At 40.5% G+C, this 20,737-nt stretch overlaps 1 protein-coding gene across 13 annotated transcripts in view; it reads left to right on the forward strand.

Moving 5' to 3' along the window:
* Positions 1-4,731: 4,731 nt before the first annotated feature.
* Positions 4,732-20,737, forward strand: part of LOC121138600 (pyruvate dehydrogenase (acetyl-transferring) kinase isozyme 3, mitochondrial-like) — a 37,532-nt gene continuing 21,526 nt past the window's right edge. The window contains exons 1-4 of one of the 13 annotated variants that reach the window (XR_005875536.1): positions 4,735-5,044; positions 5,780-5,874; positions 7,576-7,659; positions 16,157-16,247. Coding sequence is in view for 3 of the 13 variants with exons in the window: in XM_040741268.1 (XP_040597202.1) it covers positions 5,783-5,874 (92 nt within the window). In the remaining 10 variants the exon portion in view is untranslated. Of the gene's footprint in view, positions 5,045-5,779; positions 5,875-7,575; positions 7,660-10,423; positions 10,574-14,480; positions 14,552-16,156; positions 16,248-20,737 lie in introns of those variants that run through there. The other 12 variants (XR_005875537.1, XM_040741270.1, XM_040741276.1 and 9 more) reach the window with 12 other exon arrangements.

Consider the following 20,737-nt stretch of genomic DNA (forward strand, 5'->3'; position numbering starts at 1 on the left):
GGAGGCTAAAATGGCCAAGAGACACTTAAGAAAGTGCTCAACATCCTTAGCCATCAGGGAAATGCAAATCAAAACAACTCTGAGATACCATCTTACTCCTGTCAGAATGGCTAGAATCAAAAACACCAAAGACAATTTATGCTGGAGAGGATGTGGAGAGAGAGGAACACTCCTCCACTGCTGGTGGGAGTGCTGACTCATACAGCCTCTTTAGAAATCAGTATGGAGATTCCTCAGGAAAATGGGAATTAATCTACCACTAGACCCAGCAATTCCACTCTTAGGCATTTATCCAAATGAGGCAGGTTCATACAACAAGGGCATCTGCTCCACTATGTTCATAGCAGCATTGTTTGTAATAGCCAGAACCTGGAAGCAACCTAGATGCCCCTCAACTGAAGAGTGGATAGAGAAAATGTGGTACATTTACACAATGGAGTATTACTCAGCAGAAAAAAACAATGGAATCTTGAAATTCGCAGGGAAATGGATAGCACTGGAAGAAACCATCCTGAGTGAGGTAACCCAGTCACAAAAAGACAAACACGGTATGTACTCACTCATATATGGATTTTAGACATGGATCAGGATAGTGCCAGTCTGCACTTCCACAGATTAAGAGTCAGGGAAACAGGAAAGAACCTAAAAGATATGCATATATGCATAGTACCCAAGAGAAGAGGATGGAGACAAGATCCTCTGAATGGATGGGGAACACGGCGAGGGGTTGGGGGGAGTGGGACCTGGGAAGAAGAGAGGGGTGTAGAGGAAGAGAGTTGGTCATGGGGGAACAGGAAGTTGAGGGGGTGCGGGTAGAATAGGGGGAAGAGGGAATCATAGGATTGAAGCCAGATCAGGCACGAGAGTGACCTCGAGTGATCTAAAGGGATAACACCAATTGGCAAGCTAAGCGATAGTGGAGGGACCACCTCGAATGCCCATTCCTGATAATGAACTTGATGTCTATAACCATCCGGGAGCCTTCATCCTGTGACTGATGGAAGCAGAGGCAAACACACAATTAATCACTGAACTGAACCCAAGGAGCCCAGTGACAGAGAGAGAGGAGTGATGAGCAAATTGGCAAAGAATGGGCTGGCAAAACCAGCAGAGACAGCTGATCTGAACAGGGGAGAGCTCTTGGACCCCAGACCGACAGTGGGGAGGCCAGCATGGGACTGATCTGGACCCCCCAAATGTGAGTGTCAGTGAGAAGGCCTGGGCAACCTATGGGGCCCTGAGCTGTGGATCAGTGTCTATCCCTGGTATACAAACAGTCTTCGTGTGCCTATAGCACAAAGAGGGATGCTCTCTCAGCCTGGACTCTTAGGGGAGTGCCTGGACCCTACCCAGAGTAAAATGACAGACTCTAGATATCCCCTATGTGGAAGGATTTGGCAATAGGGTGGGAGGGTGGGGAGGAAGGGGAGTGCAGGAGGAGGGGAGGGAGAGGGAACTGGGATTGACATGTAAAACAAGCTATTTAAAATTAAAATAAAAAATGATCTAAAAAATTCCTTTTCTCTAGCCGGGTGTGGTGGCAAACGCCTTTAGTCCCAGCATTCAGGAGGCAGAGTCAGGTGGATTTCTGAGTTCAAGGCTAGCCTGGTCTACACAGTGAGTTCTGGGACAACCAGGGTTACGGAGAAACCGGTCTTGAAAAACAAACAAAACAAAACCCATGAACAAAACAAAAACCCAATTGGCAAAAGACTGTGTCTGTATACTCTATGTTGGCACCCCATAACAGTGTCTTGTCTTGAACCAAGAACTATAACTAGGAATCAGAATCAAGCTCATTAGTTTTCAAGTTGACCTGTATCTCTCATTATTGCAACTAGCATGAAGTATTTTTTATCTCCAAAGCATAAATACAATTCATGGAGAAGGGTACAAGAGTGATTGTAGTTACCAATGAAAGAGACAATGAATTTTATAGAGATTATAAAAATGTGTGTGCAGGTACCTGCAGAGGCCACAAGAGGGCATCTGGTCTTCTAGAGATAGAGTTATAGGTGGGTCATCTGATGTGGGTGCTGGGATCAGAACTTGAGTCCTTGGGAAGATACGAAAGTGCTCTTAACCACTGAGCCATTTCTCTAGCTCCAGTTTTGTTCATTTTTGTTTGATGAATACTTGTTGTGACTTTAAATAATGGCAGGTGCTTGGGCAAAACACTGTCTAGTATGGAAGGTAGCATTAATAATGGTATAGCACAGTGTTGTGAAGGTTAGAATGGGAAGTATTGTTCATAAGGAAACCACGTAGCAGGGGGAAGGGATGGACTTCTCAGACAGGGAAGACTTCCCTTTAGGTTTAAGTGATTAACTGTAATCTAAGACATTTGTTAGGAGAGATGTATAGTCTCTGGCCAGAGCTATTCCATATCTTGGTTTTCCAGTAGGACCATCTGCTTCCAAACTGTGAGGCAGAGCAGAAGATAGGGGAGTGGGAGTAGGAAAAATGAGAAATGAGGAAAGGAGGAGGGCAGGGGATGGGAGAAGAAAAAGAGGAGAGGGAAAAGGATGTTGGATGTGCTGGTACCTTGATTACAACTCATGAACCAAAATATATGATTATTAAACATATTTGGTCTAGAGTCCAGGATACCTTAGTTTTTAAACCTGTTATTTTTTAACCCCAGAATTCCATCCAGGAGAGTATATTATATTTAGTAGTCATAATCTCCTAGAGTTTCTCCAATTTTCCTTGCTTTTAATGACCTTGAAGTTTTGAGGCATGCTGGTCAGGTATTTTGTGGGACCTAGTAGTTTTCTAACCTAACCACGAAGTGTAATCTCATCACTTCTGACCATAATCTACTTGTTAGAAGCTACTGCAAAATCTAGCCCACTTCAGGGAAGGAGGATTGATCTGTATCTGTTGAAGACAGGAGTATCAAAGAATTTGTGGGAGAGTCCTTAAGCCTCACCTACAAGGTGATGGTTTCAGTAATACAGTGATAGAATCCAAAAATTTGCATTTTTAACAAGCTTCCAGGTGCTGTTGCTGTGAATGGGATAGAGATTTCATTAAGAACCACGGAGAGCTTGTGTAAGACCTTATTGTGCACAACAAGCTGGAAAAACTTTGAGATGATTCAAACTTAAGAGATCTAACCACCACTGAAATCAACTGGTTTAGTTTCTAGATTAACTGTTATCATGTACAAAAGTGTCTTATATTTGTATTAGATGTGATTTGTTTTATTTAATTGTCACAAATACTAGGGAGAGAATACATACATCTCCACCTGACTTTAAAATAACCGAGAGACAGAAAGGCTAGGAGACCAGTCTTAGGTCACACAGCATGCTTATGATAGGGTCAAGTTAAGGGCTGAGTCACTGAGCCATGAACCAGCACCAGTTTCCATCATACAGGCTTCTTTCACATTTTTCCAATTTTCAGGACTCGGACACTCTTTACAGAGGAGACAGGAAAGGGAGACTGGAAAACTACGAGTCTGGTTTCTGAAGGGCAGTTTAAATACGCTGTGGGAGTGGTCTTGAGCGTCTCTGGGGAAGGGGTCATCATTTGGCAGATTTTCTGAGATGCAGCAGGGTTTACAGGGATGGGGGCTTGGGTAGAACTTCAACCACAACACTAATAATCAGATTAAGAAGAAAGTTTTTTAAATCTTTTTTTGTAGCTGATGTTTACACGTTATCAAAAATTAAGCCAATGTTTGGTGGTAATGGTTAAAGCCAGCAGTATTTCATATAGCCACTAGGAAATACAGATTTTATATGCTGAGCCATGAATTCAAGTTCACTATCATGCAAAGAAAATCCAGCAGTGTAAACATAGCAGATACCTGCCCCCAAATAGTGGTGAAACTGTGTCAGGGTTCTATGGTGGTGAGAAATTGTGAAAGAATCATTAGTATCTCTAATTTGAACCTTTCCAATGGATGTGTATGTGGGGGTGGGACGGGGCAATGAAATATGATTAATCCCATCAAACCGTTTTGGGGTGAGAGGATTTAGGAAACATGGACATCGAGTGTTAATGACCTTTATTTGTAATGGATTCCTCCAATGGTGGTAGTAGGGAGAGTGGCATGAATAGAGTTAGTGACCTAAGAATCTTGCTCAGTTATTGGCTTAAAGTGGTAATTAGACGTATAGGGCAGGGAACTGCAGCCAGTGACCTAACAATCCTTGTTTTGGTAACAATCGGTCCAAATATATTCACTAGTGTGAAGGTGGGCAGACAGGGACCAGAGGTCCTGACCAGTAGCTGGGGGTGGGGAGACTGGGGAGCAGGGAGCAAAGAGTTACTTCCATTTAATTCTGTGCTAAGGTACCAGTATTGTTGGAGGGAATGAAACAAACCATGTAGTTAAGAGGAAAAGAATTTGAAAAAGCATTGGACTGCAAGGAACAACTTAAAGCCAAGCAGTCAGCTGATCCTAGGAGGGCCTTCCGGGAGAGGGGCCTGGGGTTGGAAAGGTCTAGGGCTTTGCTAAATATCGTGTTTCAGGGCGTGGGCTCCCGGCGTCCTCCAGGTCTCCAAGTACATTTTGGTCTTGGAAGACCAGATCCGGGGAGGGAAAGACAACAGCCAGGTTTGCGGAGAACAGGGTAAGACCCACGAGCGAGGGCGGGAGGTTTGGGCGTGTTACCGGGGCTTTAAGAAAGCTTTGGCGGCGGCGGCAGCCAATCAGCGGCGTGCGCGTGCCCCTCGCGCCCCTCACAGCCCACGAGCGCCGCGTACGTGCGGCGGCAGGCCCCGCCTCTTCTGGGCGGAGCTCAAGAACCCGCGGGCAGCGGGCCACAGCCGCCTTACTGCCTCTGGTGCTTGTTTAGGTGCTGAGGCGGCGACTGCGCTGGTGGCTCCAAGGCCGAGCCCCAGGTGGAGGTGAACCTCCGCCGGCGCTGCCTCCCTGCAGCAGTCTGGGACGTCTCGGCGGTTCTGCGCATTGCCGGGGTGAGGATGCGGCTCTTCTTTCGGCTGCTCAAGCAGCCGGTCCCCAAACACATCGAGCGCTACTCCCGCTTCTCTCCATCGCCGCTGTCAATCAAACAGTTCCTGGACTTCGGTGAGTGTGACGCCTTGGGGCCAGCTGCCCCCAAGGCCCGAGGGAGTGAGGGAGTCGCCATTCCCCCTCCATCCCGCCTGCTGGGCTCTTCAGCCTCAATGCAAAGTCCATGGGAACCGCCTGGTGGGTGATGGGGATTCAAGCTTGGGATGCTCCTGGAGCTGAGGTTTCGGGTTTCAGGAGGTGGAGGGCAGGGCCTGACACCCAGGCACCCAGCTTCCTCCAAGGACTCTCATCCCAGTTGAAACTCCTCAGCCGTCCAACCTTTCGTTAGATCTAACTTGACTCAAACCGCCCTGTCCTGAAAACTTCGAAAGATCTCTTAAACGTTTTTTATTTTTAGAGTTTTTAATGGTTGGGTAAGACGTGTTTAGAAACACCTTGAGGTTGAGTAAATCCTGCAGTGGCGTTTTGTTCCTTTTCTGCTGTGAGGTGTTGGGTTGCCTGGAGTGGCAGGACTTAGAACAGTCTCAGTCGTGGCCTGCAAATGCCTTAGATGTTGGGCAAGAGCTGACCTGTGGGCTCCTGGCCACAGAGCAGGGGTTCTAGGACAGCTCCAGCCTAAGGGTGAGCACCTTTGCTTGGTGTCCCTGGCACTCTGTTGGCAGCTTAGATAGTACTTGGTTTACATGGGTTGGGGTGAGAAGGGAGAGGACCCAAATAAAGTCTGAGGCCTAACTTAGATGGGAATAGATTCCACCACCTTCCATTAACTAATCAATCCTGTTTCCCCAGAGGATGCCATTCCAACGCCAGCAGGCTGAATGCGGTTGTGAAACACCTGAAAATAAAACAAAAATGGAACTCAGCATTGCCGAAGGAAAATCAAGGTGACTTAGGCTCTCAAAGCCAAGCTCTGTTTAAATCTTTTGACTTAAAAATGTCATGGGATGGTGTCAGTTGTGTATAAAAAGTGAAAAATTGGTAGAACCTTCTGGGAAGACCAGCTATACAGAATGTGATGTTGTCTATAATTGGGGGAAACATACAGGATAGAAAGAGAGGTTTAGGTTAAACATTTAAGGCGATGCCAAATTACATTTTAGAAATCAAGCTGCCAAAGTTAGATGATGGTCTAAGATGAGGCAGAAGTTGGTCTTTAAATCCTAAGTTTCATTTTCAAAAGCTTTTCAGTAGTTGAACCCTACTCTCTCTGCCTCTTTCTTGCTACTTGTAAATTTTATTCTTAAACATTTATTTGTGTATATATTTGGGTTTGTGTGGTTACACGTGTCATGGTGTGGCTGTAGAGGTCAGAGGACAACTTGGAGTTAGTTCTCTCCTACTGTGTGGGTCCCAGAGATCAAACTCTGGTGGTCAGGCTTGGCAGAAAATGCCTTTACTCGCTGCACTTTCTAGCCCCACCCTGCTTGTAAAGTTTTAGAGGTTTGAGGCAGGTCCTGACTTAACAGCTTAGAATGAAAATGTTGCTATTGTTATAAGTAGGTATGTTATTCTAACTTAGGGTATAGAGATTATTGTGAACATAGGAAACCTTTGTTAGGGTAAATTGAGACAAATTCTCAGTAAAAAGAACACAAGGTATCTTGGTCACTCCCACATTCAGTGTTTGTGATAGTTGGTATAGTGTGCCTGAAATTGCAGTTAATTTACTTCTCTGGCAACTAGTATCTCCCATGTTAATAGGCATCTTGGCAAGGATGTTATTTGAGTAGGTAAGTTACAGTAGGGAATAGTGTTGTGGTGGATAATTTGTAGTGGGCGTATCTAGAAATAAATGTTCACCATTTTAAAAGCATTGAGGTCAGTGGTTTGGGGCCAGGGCCTCATGCTCTGAATTTCTGGTGTTAGTTGTGTACGGGTGGGATGGAGGGCACTGGTATTTTTAGAAGACCCCAGGGTCATTGTAAAGTATCATCTGGGTTAAAAACTTAACCGAGTTGCACTTCTGACTGATCTGCTGTCCCCCTTTCATCTGTGTGGAGTATTTGTTTAAACTTTTTAAAGTAAGAATTTCTTGACTTATATCTTTACTGGAAATTCAGTCTGCAAGAATAACAAGTATTCTAAATGGAGTATCGTTTCCAAGTGCAGGATTTTAAAAAAACAGACAACAGATATCATTATATGTTCTTTTTCAGCTCACAGTGACAGTTACATGGTTCCAGATTTAAAAAATGCAAAAGGACCAAGGCAGAAAAGGCTTTAAAAAAAACTTCTGTTAACTAGTCTTGCAATCTTTGTATAAGTTGCAGCTTATACTTTAATTTGTATTGCTTTTTAAACTTAATACAAAAGAACTTACCTTATATGTACATGTAAACTTTCTTTTCCTTTCTGTGACTTTTGAGAATTCACATGGGCATAGTATAATTAGACAACTCACAGTTGATGGCTTGTGGGATGTTTCTAGTGTTTGCTATGACAAGAACTACAGTGAATTGTGTTCATTGTAATTTCACGCATGTCTGAGTAGAGATAGAAGACAAATTCCTAAAGGTGACCTTGCTACATCAGGAAGGATGCACATTTGCAGTTTTTGATAATTGTGAGCAAATTCCTTTTCATAGGAGATGTCTACCTACTGGAAGTTTCTGAGACAGAGTGCCTGTTTTCCTGTACAGGTTTTGCTACATGGTTGTCACACTTAATAGGTGAGAATCATGTTTACATAGAAACTTTTTCTTGGCTTTTCATTATGGAAGATTGTAAAAATAAAAGTAGAAGGGATAGTTTGATGAACTCTTGGGTCATTTATATTTGTATATGTTTGCATATGCAGGCTGTTAGGTTTACTTTACTTATCAAAGTTAGGTTTGTTTCAGAAAGACAATTTTTACTTTTTATCCAGTAACACTATTCTTTTGAGTTAACTTTCTTTCAAGATTTGGTATATTCCTATTAAACCTTCCATGGGAATCTATGGTATTGGTCTCTGTATATAACACATTCTTATTGCCTTCTCCCATCCCTATCAACCCCCACACCACAGTCCCTTTCCTAGATTCATGACTTTTGGTTTGCTTTTATGTTCCATTTAATTGAACCAGAGCTGTCTGTGTGACCATTGAATTGGAGCTTAGTAGTACCTTATTTATTTATTGAGACAGAGTCTGGAAACCTCTGTGTAGACAAGGCTGACTTAAACTCAGGTTTGCCTGCCTTTGCCTTTTAAGTGCTAGGACTAAAGATATGTGCCACCATGCCCAGACTATTTGTTTGTTTGTTTGTTTATTTATTTATTTTGGACACAGTCTCACTTTGTACTCCAGGCGAGTCTTGAACTCACAGTCCTCCTCCGTGGTCTTCTGAGTGCTGGGATTGCAGGTGACGATTACATGCAGCTTTGATAGTAGTGTCTTAATGGTTTTCCTTTATTTCTTGATTTTCATTTTTATTCTCCACCCTTCCCCAAACCTTTATTTTAGATAGAATTTTATTTTGCTAGAACTCACCATGTAGGTCAAACTGGCCTTGGATGCTTAGTGATTCCTTTGTTTCCAGTTTTTGAGTGCTGAAATTACTGGCATGAGGTACCATGTCTGGCTTCCACCCTCTTCTGGTTTATTTGGTTAAATTTATTTAATAGTTTCATGGCTTTGATCTTCCAGTTCATGCTTACCTAGCCTTTAATATGTCTCTGACATCCTTGTATCGGTTTGTACTTTTTCTTTTCTTTTTTAAAACAAGTCGAGTACTAGTTTCTTTTTGTCATTGCCTTTTGTTTCAGGTTTTTTCTATTTTTAATTCTATTTTAATTTTATGTAGATGTTTTACCTGCATGTATGCTTGTTCACCCCTTGCTTGCCTGGTGAACACAGAGGCCAGAAAGGGAATTCAGATCACTTGGAATGGCAGTTACAGACTGTTGTGAACCACTATGTAGGTGCTGGGAATTGAACCTAGGTCCTCTGGAAGAGCAGCCAATGCTCTTAACTGCTGAGCAATTTCTCCAGCCACTTTATTTCAGTTCTTAAAGCTTAAGGCTGGCTAATCAGTGCTTTAGCTGCTGATATGTGTATTTGAACCTTACCCCCATCTTTTCTGTATCCTGGAAGATGTTTATTCTTTTATTAATGAAGGTTAGCTTGAGAGTGTTGAAACTTCCATTGTAGGTTTATTCTGTATATTAATTGTTTTCAGTTTGTTGAATGATTGTAGAATGTTTTCTAGGTTCTCTGACTTTCTGATGTTTGCACTGTGTGTGGTCATTTCTTGTGAGTGTTCCTTGAGCAGCAGAAATAAGGCTGTTTTCTCTTCCCAGGTTACAGAATTATTATATATATATACCATATTGTTATTTAGGATTTTTATACATTGTTAAAAACTCACAGAAATTGTTGTTGATCAAATAAGAAAAGTTAAAGTCTTCAAATTTGATTCTATTTTCCCATATATGTCTTAGGTTTTTGTCATATGTTGTTAATGTGATCCTTAGTGCTTATTAACTGTCATGTCCTCATGGTAAATTTTTGCTTTTAGCATCTAGTTCAATGCTTTTTGGTCTGGATTCCAGCCTTATTTGATGTTGAGATCTAGTTCCCTATCTTCCTGTTTGCATTCTTATTTTGTTTTTCTGAATTATTTTGCTTTAAGTATTTCTCTAAAGTTGGTTTTTCTTTGTAATAACTTTTTATTTATATGGTAGTTTTATCAGGAATATACTTATTGGTACAAATCAATAGATCTGTCATACATAATGGTCGTATCTGTGATTTTTCCCTATTGTTTTTAATGCCTTTATTTTTCTCCCTGTCACATAATTTATTACTTTATTTTACCATATTATTTTAACTAATACTTAGTTACTTAATTTCTGTAATTTTTAAAGATTATTTTATGTGTGTAAGTATTTTGCTTGCTTACAATGTGCTTGGTACCCTCAGAGGTCAAATGAGGGGTCAGATCCTCTGAAACTGGAGTTAAGGATGGTTGTGAACCACTGTGTGGGTGCTTGAAATAGAACCTGGGTCCTTTGCAAGAGCAACAAGTGCTCTTAACTGCCAAGCCATCCAGCCTCCACCTCATATCTTTAGACTAAATTTTCCTTTGTCCAATTATGGTCACTGCCTGCTAGCCACATGGACCTCTTGAGCAGTTGAAATGTGGCTAGAGTGGCTGAGAAACTTAATCGACCTAATTGCACTTTAACAGACTTGATTAAGTTCACTTTAAAATTGTGTTGTGTGGGAGTGTTTAGATGCATGTGTGTATATGGTGTGGAGGCCAAAGGACAACTTTAGCTCTCCTTCCTTAGGAATTAACAACTTTGTTCTTTGAGACAGGGTCTTTCACTTGCCTGCAATTCACCAGGTATGGCAGAGAGCCAGTAATCTGACTGTCTCTCTCCCTCCAGCATGAGAATTACAAGTGTAAGCCACCATGCCTGACTTTTTTGTTGTTGCTTTTGTTTTCAAGACAGGGTTTCTCTGTACTGCCCTGCCTGTCCTGGAGCTAGCTCTGTAGACCAGGCTGGCCTCAAATTCACAGGGCCTGCCTCTGCCTCCCAAGTGCGAGATTAAAGGTGTGTGTTTCTGGGGATGGAACTCTGGTTCTCATAGTTGTGAGGTAAGTGTTTTACTGACTGGCTTATTGCAGCCCTCAGTTAATTTCAAGTATGTTTAAAATAATTTGGAAATAAGAATTTACCTTGACAAGTATAAACTTTATGGCATCTAGTTATATAGCTTCTAAATTGTGATATGCTATACATGTATGATACATAACAGATATCAAGTAATTAACATGAAACCAGTGAAATATCTCTTTTTTGAGGTGCTGAAGATTGAATCTGGAGCTTTGTGTATACTAGGCCAGTGCTCTACCACTGAGATATACTCTACAGCATTCATATTGATTATATATTAAAATACTTACACATGTCAGGATAAACAATATTAATAGTCTTAACTATTTTATACTAACATAGCTGTGAAGAAATTTCAAATTATATGTGTAGTTCATATTTCATTGGACAGTGTGACGTCAAATAGGATGTTAATTTCTTAGTAAGAACACTGTAATACCATATTTTATATACAAAAGAACATTTATTGGTTTTACTTCTTAATATAGCTTTTGGGGAAGGGAGTTTGAGACAGGGTTTCTCTGTGTAACACTTCTGGCTGTCCTGGAACTCATTTTTTAGATCAGGCTGGCCTCGAACTCATAGAGATCCCCCTGCCCCTGTCTACCAAGTGCTGGAATTAAAGGCATGTGCCACCACACCTGGCTTAATATAACTCTTACACGTTTTTATCCTATTTTCTTTTTTTGTAAAGTCTCTGTATTTTGGACTAATGTATTGTCTGAATGGCTGTTAATATTATGGTGGTTCTTAGACCATTTGTACAATCCTTCAGTTCTGTCCCTTAAGTATTGTTTCTTTGAGTCAAAATCCTCTTAGTGATTTTGCCTTACGACTTTTTTGTCTTGTGATTTAAAAAAGGCCAATTTGGACTGTCATGCAGTAATTAAAGATACATTCTTCTGAATGCTGAGTGAGTTGGTAGGAAACAGTTTACATTTTCATTAGGACTTGTTTTTCATCTTTAGTCTCACTCTGTCTATTTCTGGTCCTCTCATTAGCCACTTTTGTCCTCTCCCTGCACACTTCTGTTTATTTCTCAGTTACGTTTACGTAGCTTCACTTGTAATAAAGGTATTTTTGTTCCTTTTCCCTTTATCTTGTCTTAACTCCCCCCTTTCCAGAGTGTGGATGCTTTCTTCTGTGTAACTTCTCGGCTTCCTCAGCTCAGTTTCCTCTCTACACAGAAAGCATGGAAGCTCCGTAAATGACATGGAGGTCATTACACATTCCATCACTTGCCTATAATTTCTCCACATAAAAATACAGCATCTCCCAAATAAGACCACCAGAAAGCAGTTGTACAAACCTCCTCTAGCTTTTCATAGAACTGCATGCTTTGATATCTACCCTAAACACATCGGCTCTGCGAATCCTGCAGGGTTAGCTGCTGGAAGGCAGCAGCCAGTTCCCATGTTCTTGCTATTCTTGAGGTTTAAGGGCCCAGGTGCCTTCTGTTGGCTTTTGAAAGTATTTTAAGACTGTTACCCACTGGGACATTGACTTCGGTGCCAAATGCCTACTCTCTGCCAAGTTTCAGGTTTTTAAGTCATCTTGCTCTTCAAAGTTTGATTACCAGTGGACAGAACAGTGATTTCACTCCTGGAAAAGCTGAAAGGTGTTAGTCAAAGATTGTGTTAGGAAATGGGGAAACAATTTCATCCTTTCTGAATGTGTTTATTCTGCTCCTTTACAAGTGCACAGCAGATCTTTTATGTAAGTACAAAAGGTCTGATGCTATGAGGGATTGCCAAGAATTAGACGAACTTGTTTAGAGACAGAAGACAACTATTTAGAATTAAAAGGGAAGGGAAGAAGATAGTTTAGGGTCTGGATATTGTACTTAGCTTGTTGCACGCTGGTCATTGTTTAAAGAACTAGCCTTTAGGCCTTTGTGATCTGATAAGGCTAGGTTTCCATAGGACCTAATTTATTAGGCTTTGGGACATCTTAAAGCATCTAAAATTGTTGTTCCGACTTTGCTCCTTTTACAGTACTTGAGTATATTTCATGTGCCCTATTAGTTTATTATTATCATTATCAAAGGTAACAAATTTTTTGTACCATTTTCATATATATCCTGTTGTACTGTTCTTCTTCCCACTACCTTAACCCTGCTAGCCTCTGTCCCTTCTCCATCTTTCATGTCACATGTGTTCTATCTATCACCCATCTTTTTCTCTCTCCTCCTCATGGTCCCCTTTATAGTTTCATGACTTACACACACCCCTAGCATCTGCATACAGGGAAAACATTATTTTTTCTTTCTCTTAATGTAATTTCCAGTTGTATCCATTTCCTACAAATATCATGATCTCACTTTTCTTTATGGCTGATTAAAATATAACCACTTTCACTTTTCTTTATATTATATGTGTATTAAATTATTTTGCTTTAGTGATAATTCTATCTCAGAGTTGGGTAAAAAATTTTGGAATACATTTGTCTAAGAATTTCTTTGATCAGAGCCTGTTTTTTTCTCATTGTTTTTTAGTTAGTAGAGTATCTTTAGAGTCACAGCAAAATTCTGCAAATACAGAAAGTCTAGAGAGTGCCCTTGTATCTCCCAAACACACAGCCTTTGCTGCCTTCAAAGTCCTGTACCAGTATGGGGCCTTGAGGAGCTACCAATATCCATTGTTACAACTAATAAGCCATCATCATCACTAAGAGCCCATTGTTTACACTAGAAATTGTTCTTTGTGTTAACTCTGAGTCTTGCCCCCTTTTTCTAAATAAAGCTTTACTGGAGCATAGATATGCTCATTTATTAAGTCTGTATCTTTGGTTTCCTTGACAACAACAGAGTTGAGTTGTTGCCTATGGCTGTGTGTATGGTTTACAAAGTCAAAAGTGCTTATTGTTTGGTTCTTTAAAACAGGTTTGACAGCCCCTGGTCTAAGGCAATTCAGCTTCCTCTTTAAAGAGTGAGCAACATTGCTCTTAAGCTGTGTTTAAGTGATAAAGCTGTTTGTCCTGTATCCTGCTAACACTCCTTATCTGGAATGTGACATTTTGGGTGGCCCAAACTTTTCTAGATAATCCTGTAGTTTACTTATGGAGTGTCTTGTTACTGAATAGGATTTCCATATGAATGACTTGGAAAGATTTTATAGGTTTAATTTACAAAACTGTCAGTAAAATTTACGTGTACTTGTTTCTCTACAGGGTTGCCAAAATGAGGTTTTGTGATTTTAATTGTAATGCCTAACGTAGGAACTACAAGGTTTTTTTTTTTTGCCTGATTGGGCATATTACCTGCATTTTTGTTCTGCAGAAAGTGTTTCAACATTAAATAACTTGAATCTGGGTTTTCCATCATTTGCATGAATGAATTCCTTATATGTTTTTGTGTTGGTAGTCAATAAAGAACATGATGACTAGCACAGCATCAAAAATATGCCAATGAGACTGGGGGTAGGCCACCTGTTATTCTCATGCTTTCCATCTTTGTCATGTAAATTGACATTGAAACTAGCATTGAGCTATCTTTTTATATGCTTTTAGGGCTAATCTCCCTTTATATGTCTTTTCCTAGCAGAGCTGAGTTGGGCCATGTTAGGTATCCTTCCTTTCTCTTGTTTTTCCAAGATAGGGTTTCATTGTATAGCTCTGGCTGTCCTGGAACTCACTGAGATCTTCCTGCCCTTCTGAGTGCTGGGATTAAAGATGGGTGTGCCACCATGCCAGACTCCTTCTTATGTCTTAATGAGAACCTTGGTCTTGATCATTGGTTCATCTTTTCTCTAAGGTTGTACCTTGTGTCATAATGAATGGCATAAAATTGTAGTAAACAAATTATTTTACTCAGGTGAATATTGATATATTCTCTTTAATTGAACACTTTGGTGCTTTATTTCTGACAGCTATGATTTTACTTCCATTCAGAGTTAATCTGGGATTCTACCATAACATTTGCTTTACACCTGTGATGTCTTGTTTCTTATTTCTGCTTGGAGGTTAGTATACAATCGTCTTACTGTTTGGGAATAAATGATCACCTCTTTTACATTTACCCACACCATGAAGTTTGATATTGCCTCATGTGCTAGTCAGAAAACAATAGAGCCCTTTGAAATTTGTGGCATATCTATCTTTTTCCAACAACTGTTAAATATTTTGATGGATATGAGCATGTGTGAGCTCCTGTATGATTGTAGGCATCTCAGGCTTCTCTCTGAATTTTTCTTGGATATGCTCTAGGAATGGAGAAATGTGTGCTTTAGTTTGGTAGCAGGTATTTCTTGATAACCCTACTGGTTTTATACTGGTTGAGTTAATTTTTTCCTGATTCTGTCAGTTAAATAGAAAGAGAAGTGTCCATTGTTCTGTTGCTATTCCTCTACTTGTCAATAATGTACTCAAGGCGATAACTTTTTGGAGCAACCCCTACTTGGAGAAGGCTGCTTGCCACACACTGAATCCCTTATTCTCTAGAAATTGTCCTTTCTGGACACTACCCATCTTTGGCTAGTGCTATTTACCCACTGTAGCTGTCTCTGGCCAGTGTACTTAGTCTTCTTTCTGTTTGAAGTCTGAGCTTGGCTTCACTGAAACGTTCCAGTAGAAAATTAAAGTAGGCTTATATGATAACTGGAAAAGATTCAGTAGATGCCACCAACACGTGGTATAAAATGTGGTGCCATTTGAGTCTCACAAAAGCCAAGCCCACTTTACAAATTAGGAAACAATTTCTGAGCAGGTAGAATATCATGTGCAGTAGGGGTAGAACTGGGTTTCTGTTTGTCTAGTCATCCTACCTTTTCTTCATAGCTTAGAATGATGGTTCTGGATTGGGTATGAGTGAAAGTGTGGCAAAAACTTCAACAAGTGCATCGCCATCACTTGTCACACATTAAGAAAAGCAGCCATACTCATTGTAAAGTATGGCCGATTTTCTTAATGAAAATTTGTTCAGTTTTTATGCTTTCCATTTGGGGTCATCTAAAAGAGAAAGGGGAGAGAGGAGAGGCATGCAGACTAAAGATTTCTGTGGTCAGTTTTGTATGAAGCTGGAAAAATAAAACTCAAACATGAAGATAGACTAAAATGTATAGGTAGTTAGAATAATTTTGAATGCATAATAGTGGTTATTTGAGCCTGAGGAATTCATTTAGTTGTATATAATTAGATGCTAGTTTGTGGTTCATGGTTCTCAGTCATAGCTGGTCAAGAGGAATCAACTTGGGAGAGCCTTTAAACTGCTCTGTCTCTTTTGAGTAAAATGGGTGATTACAATGTGCTCCAGGAGTTTTTTTGCTCAAGCCCAGGGGTTTAAAAATTAACTTAAGGGGACAGAGCCCATGGGCGCTGAATGTTAACACTTAAGTTACTGTGGAGTCTTTTCAGCATAGTTGATGATTTGGGGTTTGGAATGAAACAAGAATTGAAAAGCATTAGAAAATTGCTAAGGATAGTTATTTCCTTTGAGGGAGTCATATATAAACAAGAAGTTAGAACAAATACATATTTATGTAAAATTTGTGAATTGTGTGACTTTATAATATTTTTTCTGCTGTCCCTGCCTCTTTTTTAAAGGTTTTAAAATAAAGGTTCTCTTTTAGGAATGTACGAGGTATTCCTCCAATTGCCCTTTATTTAAAGTGTCATCAGACATGTTCTGGATGGAGAAGACACAGAAGAACACATATGGACGTGTGTACTTACACCTTCTCTCTTCGACTTTATTTTCTTTCCAGGGTTATCTAAGAATTTCCATTAGTAGTCAAACTGAGTGTATGCTATAATGGGAAACCATAGGGAAACAAACTTAAATCTTCCCCTTTTATATTCAGTGGAAACTTGAGCTTAAAGACCATCTATAGCAGTGGTTCCCATCCTTCCTAATGCTGCAACCCTGTAATACAGATCCTCATGTTGTGATGACCCCCTCCCAACCATAACATTATTTTCATTGCTACTTCATAACTTTAATTTTGCTACTGTTATGAATTGTAATGTAAATGTCTGTGTTTTCTGATAGTCTTAGGTGACCCCAATGAAAGGGTTGCTTGACCCCAAAGGAGGCATGACCCACAGGTTGAGAAACACTAATCTATAGTCTCCCATGTGTTACACATGAGATTGTAGAAGTCCTGAGTAATGGAGGGATTGTCCCAATCCTCAGTCAGTTATTGACATAATATTTTGATGGCTTCTTTCAAACTATGAAATGTTTTTTTCTTAGAAGGGCAAGTGAACTTACATTTCTGTACACTGTCAGACTAACTATAGTTAGTGACAGGGGTAGCTATGATTTTCAACATCATATGAAGTAGATACTCCCATTTCTTGTATGAAGCCTAGATGGTTTACATCTCTTAGCTAAGCAAACTTAGGGACAAACCCATGGATAAAATGAAAGAAATTGAGCTTTTAAACATCTGCTTATTGTTTCTTTTATGCTGGGTGGTAGTGGCACATGCCTTTAATCCCAACACTTTGGAGGCAGAGGCAGGCAGGTCTCTGAGTTTGAGGACAGCCTGGTCCACAGAGTGAGTTCCAAGACACAGAAACCTTGTCTTAAAAAAATAAAAACAAACCAAAAAATCAAAAACCTCTGCTCTTTTTCAGTTGAACATAATGTGCCATTTTTCCACATGTAATTCTTTATAGCAAACATTGTCTCCGTAAGTAATTTAGGTTTCTCTAAATTTGTTCTGATAAACAGTTAGAAAATGGAATAATTCTAGAAATTTCTTTATCATTTCAGAACTGTCAGGTTAGTGCCTCTGCCATTTTTTAAGTTGAAATAGTTCTTCTGATCCCACTTGTTAGTTTGTTGAATTGTCTCTGGTAATAGGAGAAATAGTATTTAGATTTACACCCAGGTCTTGATTTGGGGGAATCTGTCAACCATGTGGACTTGGGAGAACTGCTTAATCCTAACACACTTAATGCCCTTTTCTACAAAATAGAAATGATGGCATTTAATCATTAGGTTGCTCAAATGTGCCACACAAGGCCTGGTATATGGTAGGTACTCAGTAGATGTTGTTTATGGCTCTGTCATAAATTCATGGCGCAACATTTTCTGTATGAAGCTAGCTCTTGCATATCACAGACTTTTCTGTATCCTACGCCTGTGCTTCTAATCTCTTGCTCTTAAACAGCTGTAGACTGGGAAGATTTTTTTTTGGTTTTACGAGACAGGGGTTCTCTGTATTGTTTTGGAGGCTGTCAGTCTAGCCTGGCCTCGAACTCACAGAGATCCGCCTGCCTCTGCCTCCCGAGTGCTGGGATTAAAGGCGTGCACCACCACCGCCCAGCTTAGACTGGGAAGTTTAAGCAGTAAATTTTTACTAGTTACCACCCCCTAAAATAAATCTCAGGTTTTTGAAGTTTTTAGTTCATACTGATACTCTCAGTTTCCTCATCAAGGGTATTTTACTTCTTCCCTGTTCCAGAACTTTCTTTTCCCTGTTAAGAAATTATTAATAATCTTTGTTAAAGGTGGTGTGGAGGTTTGAATGAGAATGGCCCTTGTTGGAAGTGGTGTGTCACTGGGGACAGGCTTTGAAGTTTTAAAAGCCCATGCTATTCTCAGTGGCTCTCTCATTCTGCCTTGAGCTTGTAGATCCAGATGTGAGCTCTCAGCTATTGCCCCAAAGCCATGCCTGCCTGCCTACCTGCTGCCATATTCACTGCTATGATGGTCATGGACTCTAACCATTTTAAACCACAAGCACTGAATGAAATGCTGTTTTTTATAAGTTGCATTGGTCATGATGTTTATTTTCACAGTAATAGAAAAGTAAGACAGGTAATAGGGAAAACTTTATTCCAGAGTAACCACTGCAGTGAGGTTTTATAGTAGAGGAGAGAGATTGGGCTCAGCTCCAAATGCACCACAGACAAGTGGAGATTTACAGCTCAGGAACAGTGTCTGCCTGTATGTATGTGTGGGCAGAGGGTCAGTGTCTGGGAAGATTCTTACTAGATCAACTAGTCTCATTCTCAAAACTGCCTGGAATGTTTAGATACCTAAAATAGGGGGTGAGGAATTTGATCAATACCAAAGGAAACCAGACACCAAGGGCAGAGGACTTTTGCTAAAATGGCATAGCAAGGTTCTTGTTTCAGTTGTTCAAAGCAGGTCAGCATAGTGTAAAGTCTGGGCTGTTGAGAGAGAGGTTTCAGAAGAAGCTTGAGTGAAGGCTCGTCTTTGTCAGCCCACAGTGACATTTTCTGTGTGCTTTAACAAGTGCTGTTGACAGTGTATTTTACCAGATTCTAGACTATTATTTCTGGCCTGTGAAGACCCAGATTTATATTTTAACTTAGATAATACCTCAAAGGAGATTAAAATTAAATTATATAGATTAATAGGAATAATGTATATTTGAAGCAAAACTACCAGATTCACCTCTAGAAAGTAGTTGTTGGATGCTCATTTCTGGAGTATTACATGCCTTCCCTTCTCATTTTGGGTGGGTGTTTGGGGACTAACATATGCATCAGAGTGCTAAGGGGAAAGTGAAAGAATCATCCATTAAAGATTTACCTACCAAAGACCTTTAATATACTCTCTTAGAATGAAGAAAATAATGATTTAAGAGCAATCTTCATTCTAACTTGTTTAAATATGGAAACAGGATCCAGATTGGAGGAAGAAAAGATCCACAGATGACTTTCAAGAGTGGGTATTTTTGTTTCCAGCTTTATTTTGTAGAAAGGGAGAAACCAGAAGGCCAGTGAAAGCATTAGAAAATATTATGCATGAACCTCTCAGTTGCTGCCCTTTTTATATAGGGGAAAAATTAGGAGAGTTTGGAAGAGAAAAGCTTGGAGGGAAGCAGTGTTTCCCTTTCTTGGGCTTGGTCTTGGCTCATGCCAGAACAGCTTCCAGGGAGTGAGGAACATCAAGTGCCAGGGAGATGGGATAGGCTCTCAAGTGTCACAGGGTGGAGGACCAGGGTTACATGCTATTAATGTTGCTTTCACAAAGCCTGACCCCTGCCTTACAGATTAGGGCAGCTAAAGCTCAAAGGCATGGTAAAGCCTAGCCAATGTTTCACTACCCCAAGGTGGCTGACTTGGGACCAGAGGGTATTTCTGTCTCCAAAACTCATATCCTTTATTTCACACCTGTTCCCAGTCGTAAGTTTGTAACAGGGTTAGGGGTCTGCTCTGACCACAAGACAGTTTGGAAAGGGCTCAGGTTCCCTCTTTTAGATGCCAGATTTTAGGCTTTACTGGACGCTGTAACAATACGTGACACACAATTGCTGAAAGTGAAGCTAAGTATTTAATGTAGAAAATTACTCACAAGATACCAAACCCAGAGAAGCCCAGCAGATCTCAGCTAGCGACTGGACCGGAAGCCGAACTCCAGGAAAAGAGAGCGAGACTTCCTGTGCGCTGTCTTTTATGCCTTCCCCGTAACGCCCCTAGCCATGCCCAAAAGTGGGCTTGGCTAGTGACGTAGTTCCGCCTACGTACGTATACGTCTTTACGTCCAGCCGTATACGTCTTTAGTCCTGCCTAAAGTGGGTGTGGTTAGTGGTGTGGTAAACCGCCCTTTTATTACCTCATCTGTATGCGCCTCTAGTAAGTCACATGTTTAATGGCGGCATAGACTTAGTAAGTCACATGTTTAATGGCGGCATCAGACTTCCTCCTACAATTCCCCTTTTAGTCTAAAAAAGGACAACTAACTTGTGTCCATGAACAAAATGTATCAAACATCTATTCTATCTAAACCTAAACTTATCTTAAAGAAACACCCAAATATGAACACCTCCTTCCAATCCCAACTCTAAAATAATTGAAAACTAACACTAACAGGTGTAATCTTATAATATCAATAGTAGGGAGAGGGGGCGTGGAATTCTCAAAACTACTTCCTGCTGAGATGGGACGATGATAATCTCATGGGGACCTGTGAAAAGAAAATGTTAGTATAACAAAATCTGAGTAGATCAGACAGTCTCAGTATGGCAGGAGATGCTTGATTGAAGTTCCTGACTGGGGTTCTAGTGTTGATTGAAGCTCTTATCTTGAAGCTCTGGTCAGATTGTAGAAGATGTGCTATTTCCGTTCCTTGGTCTGGAGTTGTGTCGAGTGATGTAGTTTCAAGCCAGTTTCAGGATAGTGCTTGTCAGGTGGAGTCAATGATGTGGGGCAATTCAGATGCCTCCAGTCGA

The sequence above is a fragment of the Mesocricetus auratus genome, unplaced genomic scaffold (assembly GCF_017639785.1).
Source record: "Mesocricetus auratus isolate SY011 unplaced genomic scaffold, BCM_Maur_2.0 contig_5122_pilon_obj, whole genome shotgun sequence".
Lineage (NCBI taxonomy): Eukaryota > Metazoa > Chordata > Mammalia > Rodentia > Cricetidae > Mesocricetus > Mesocricetus auratus.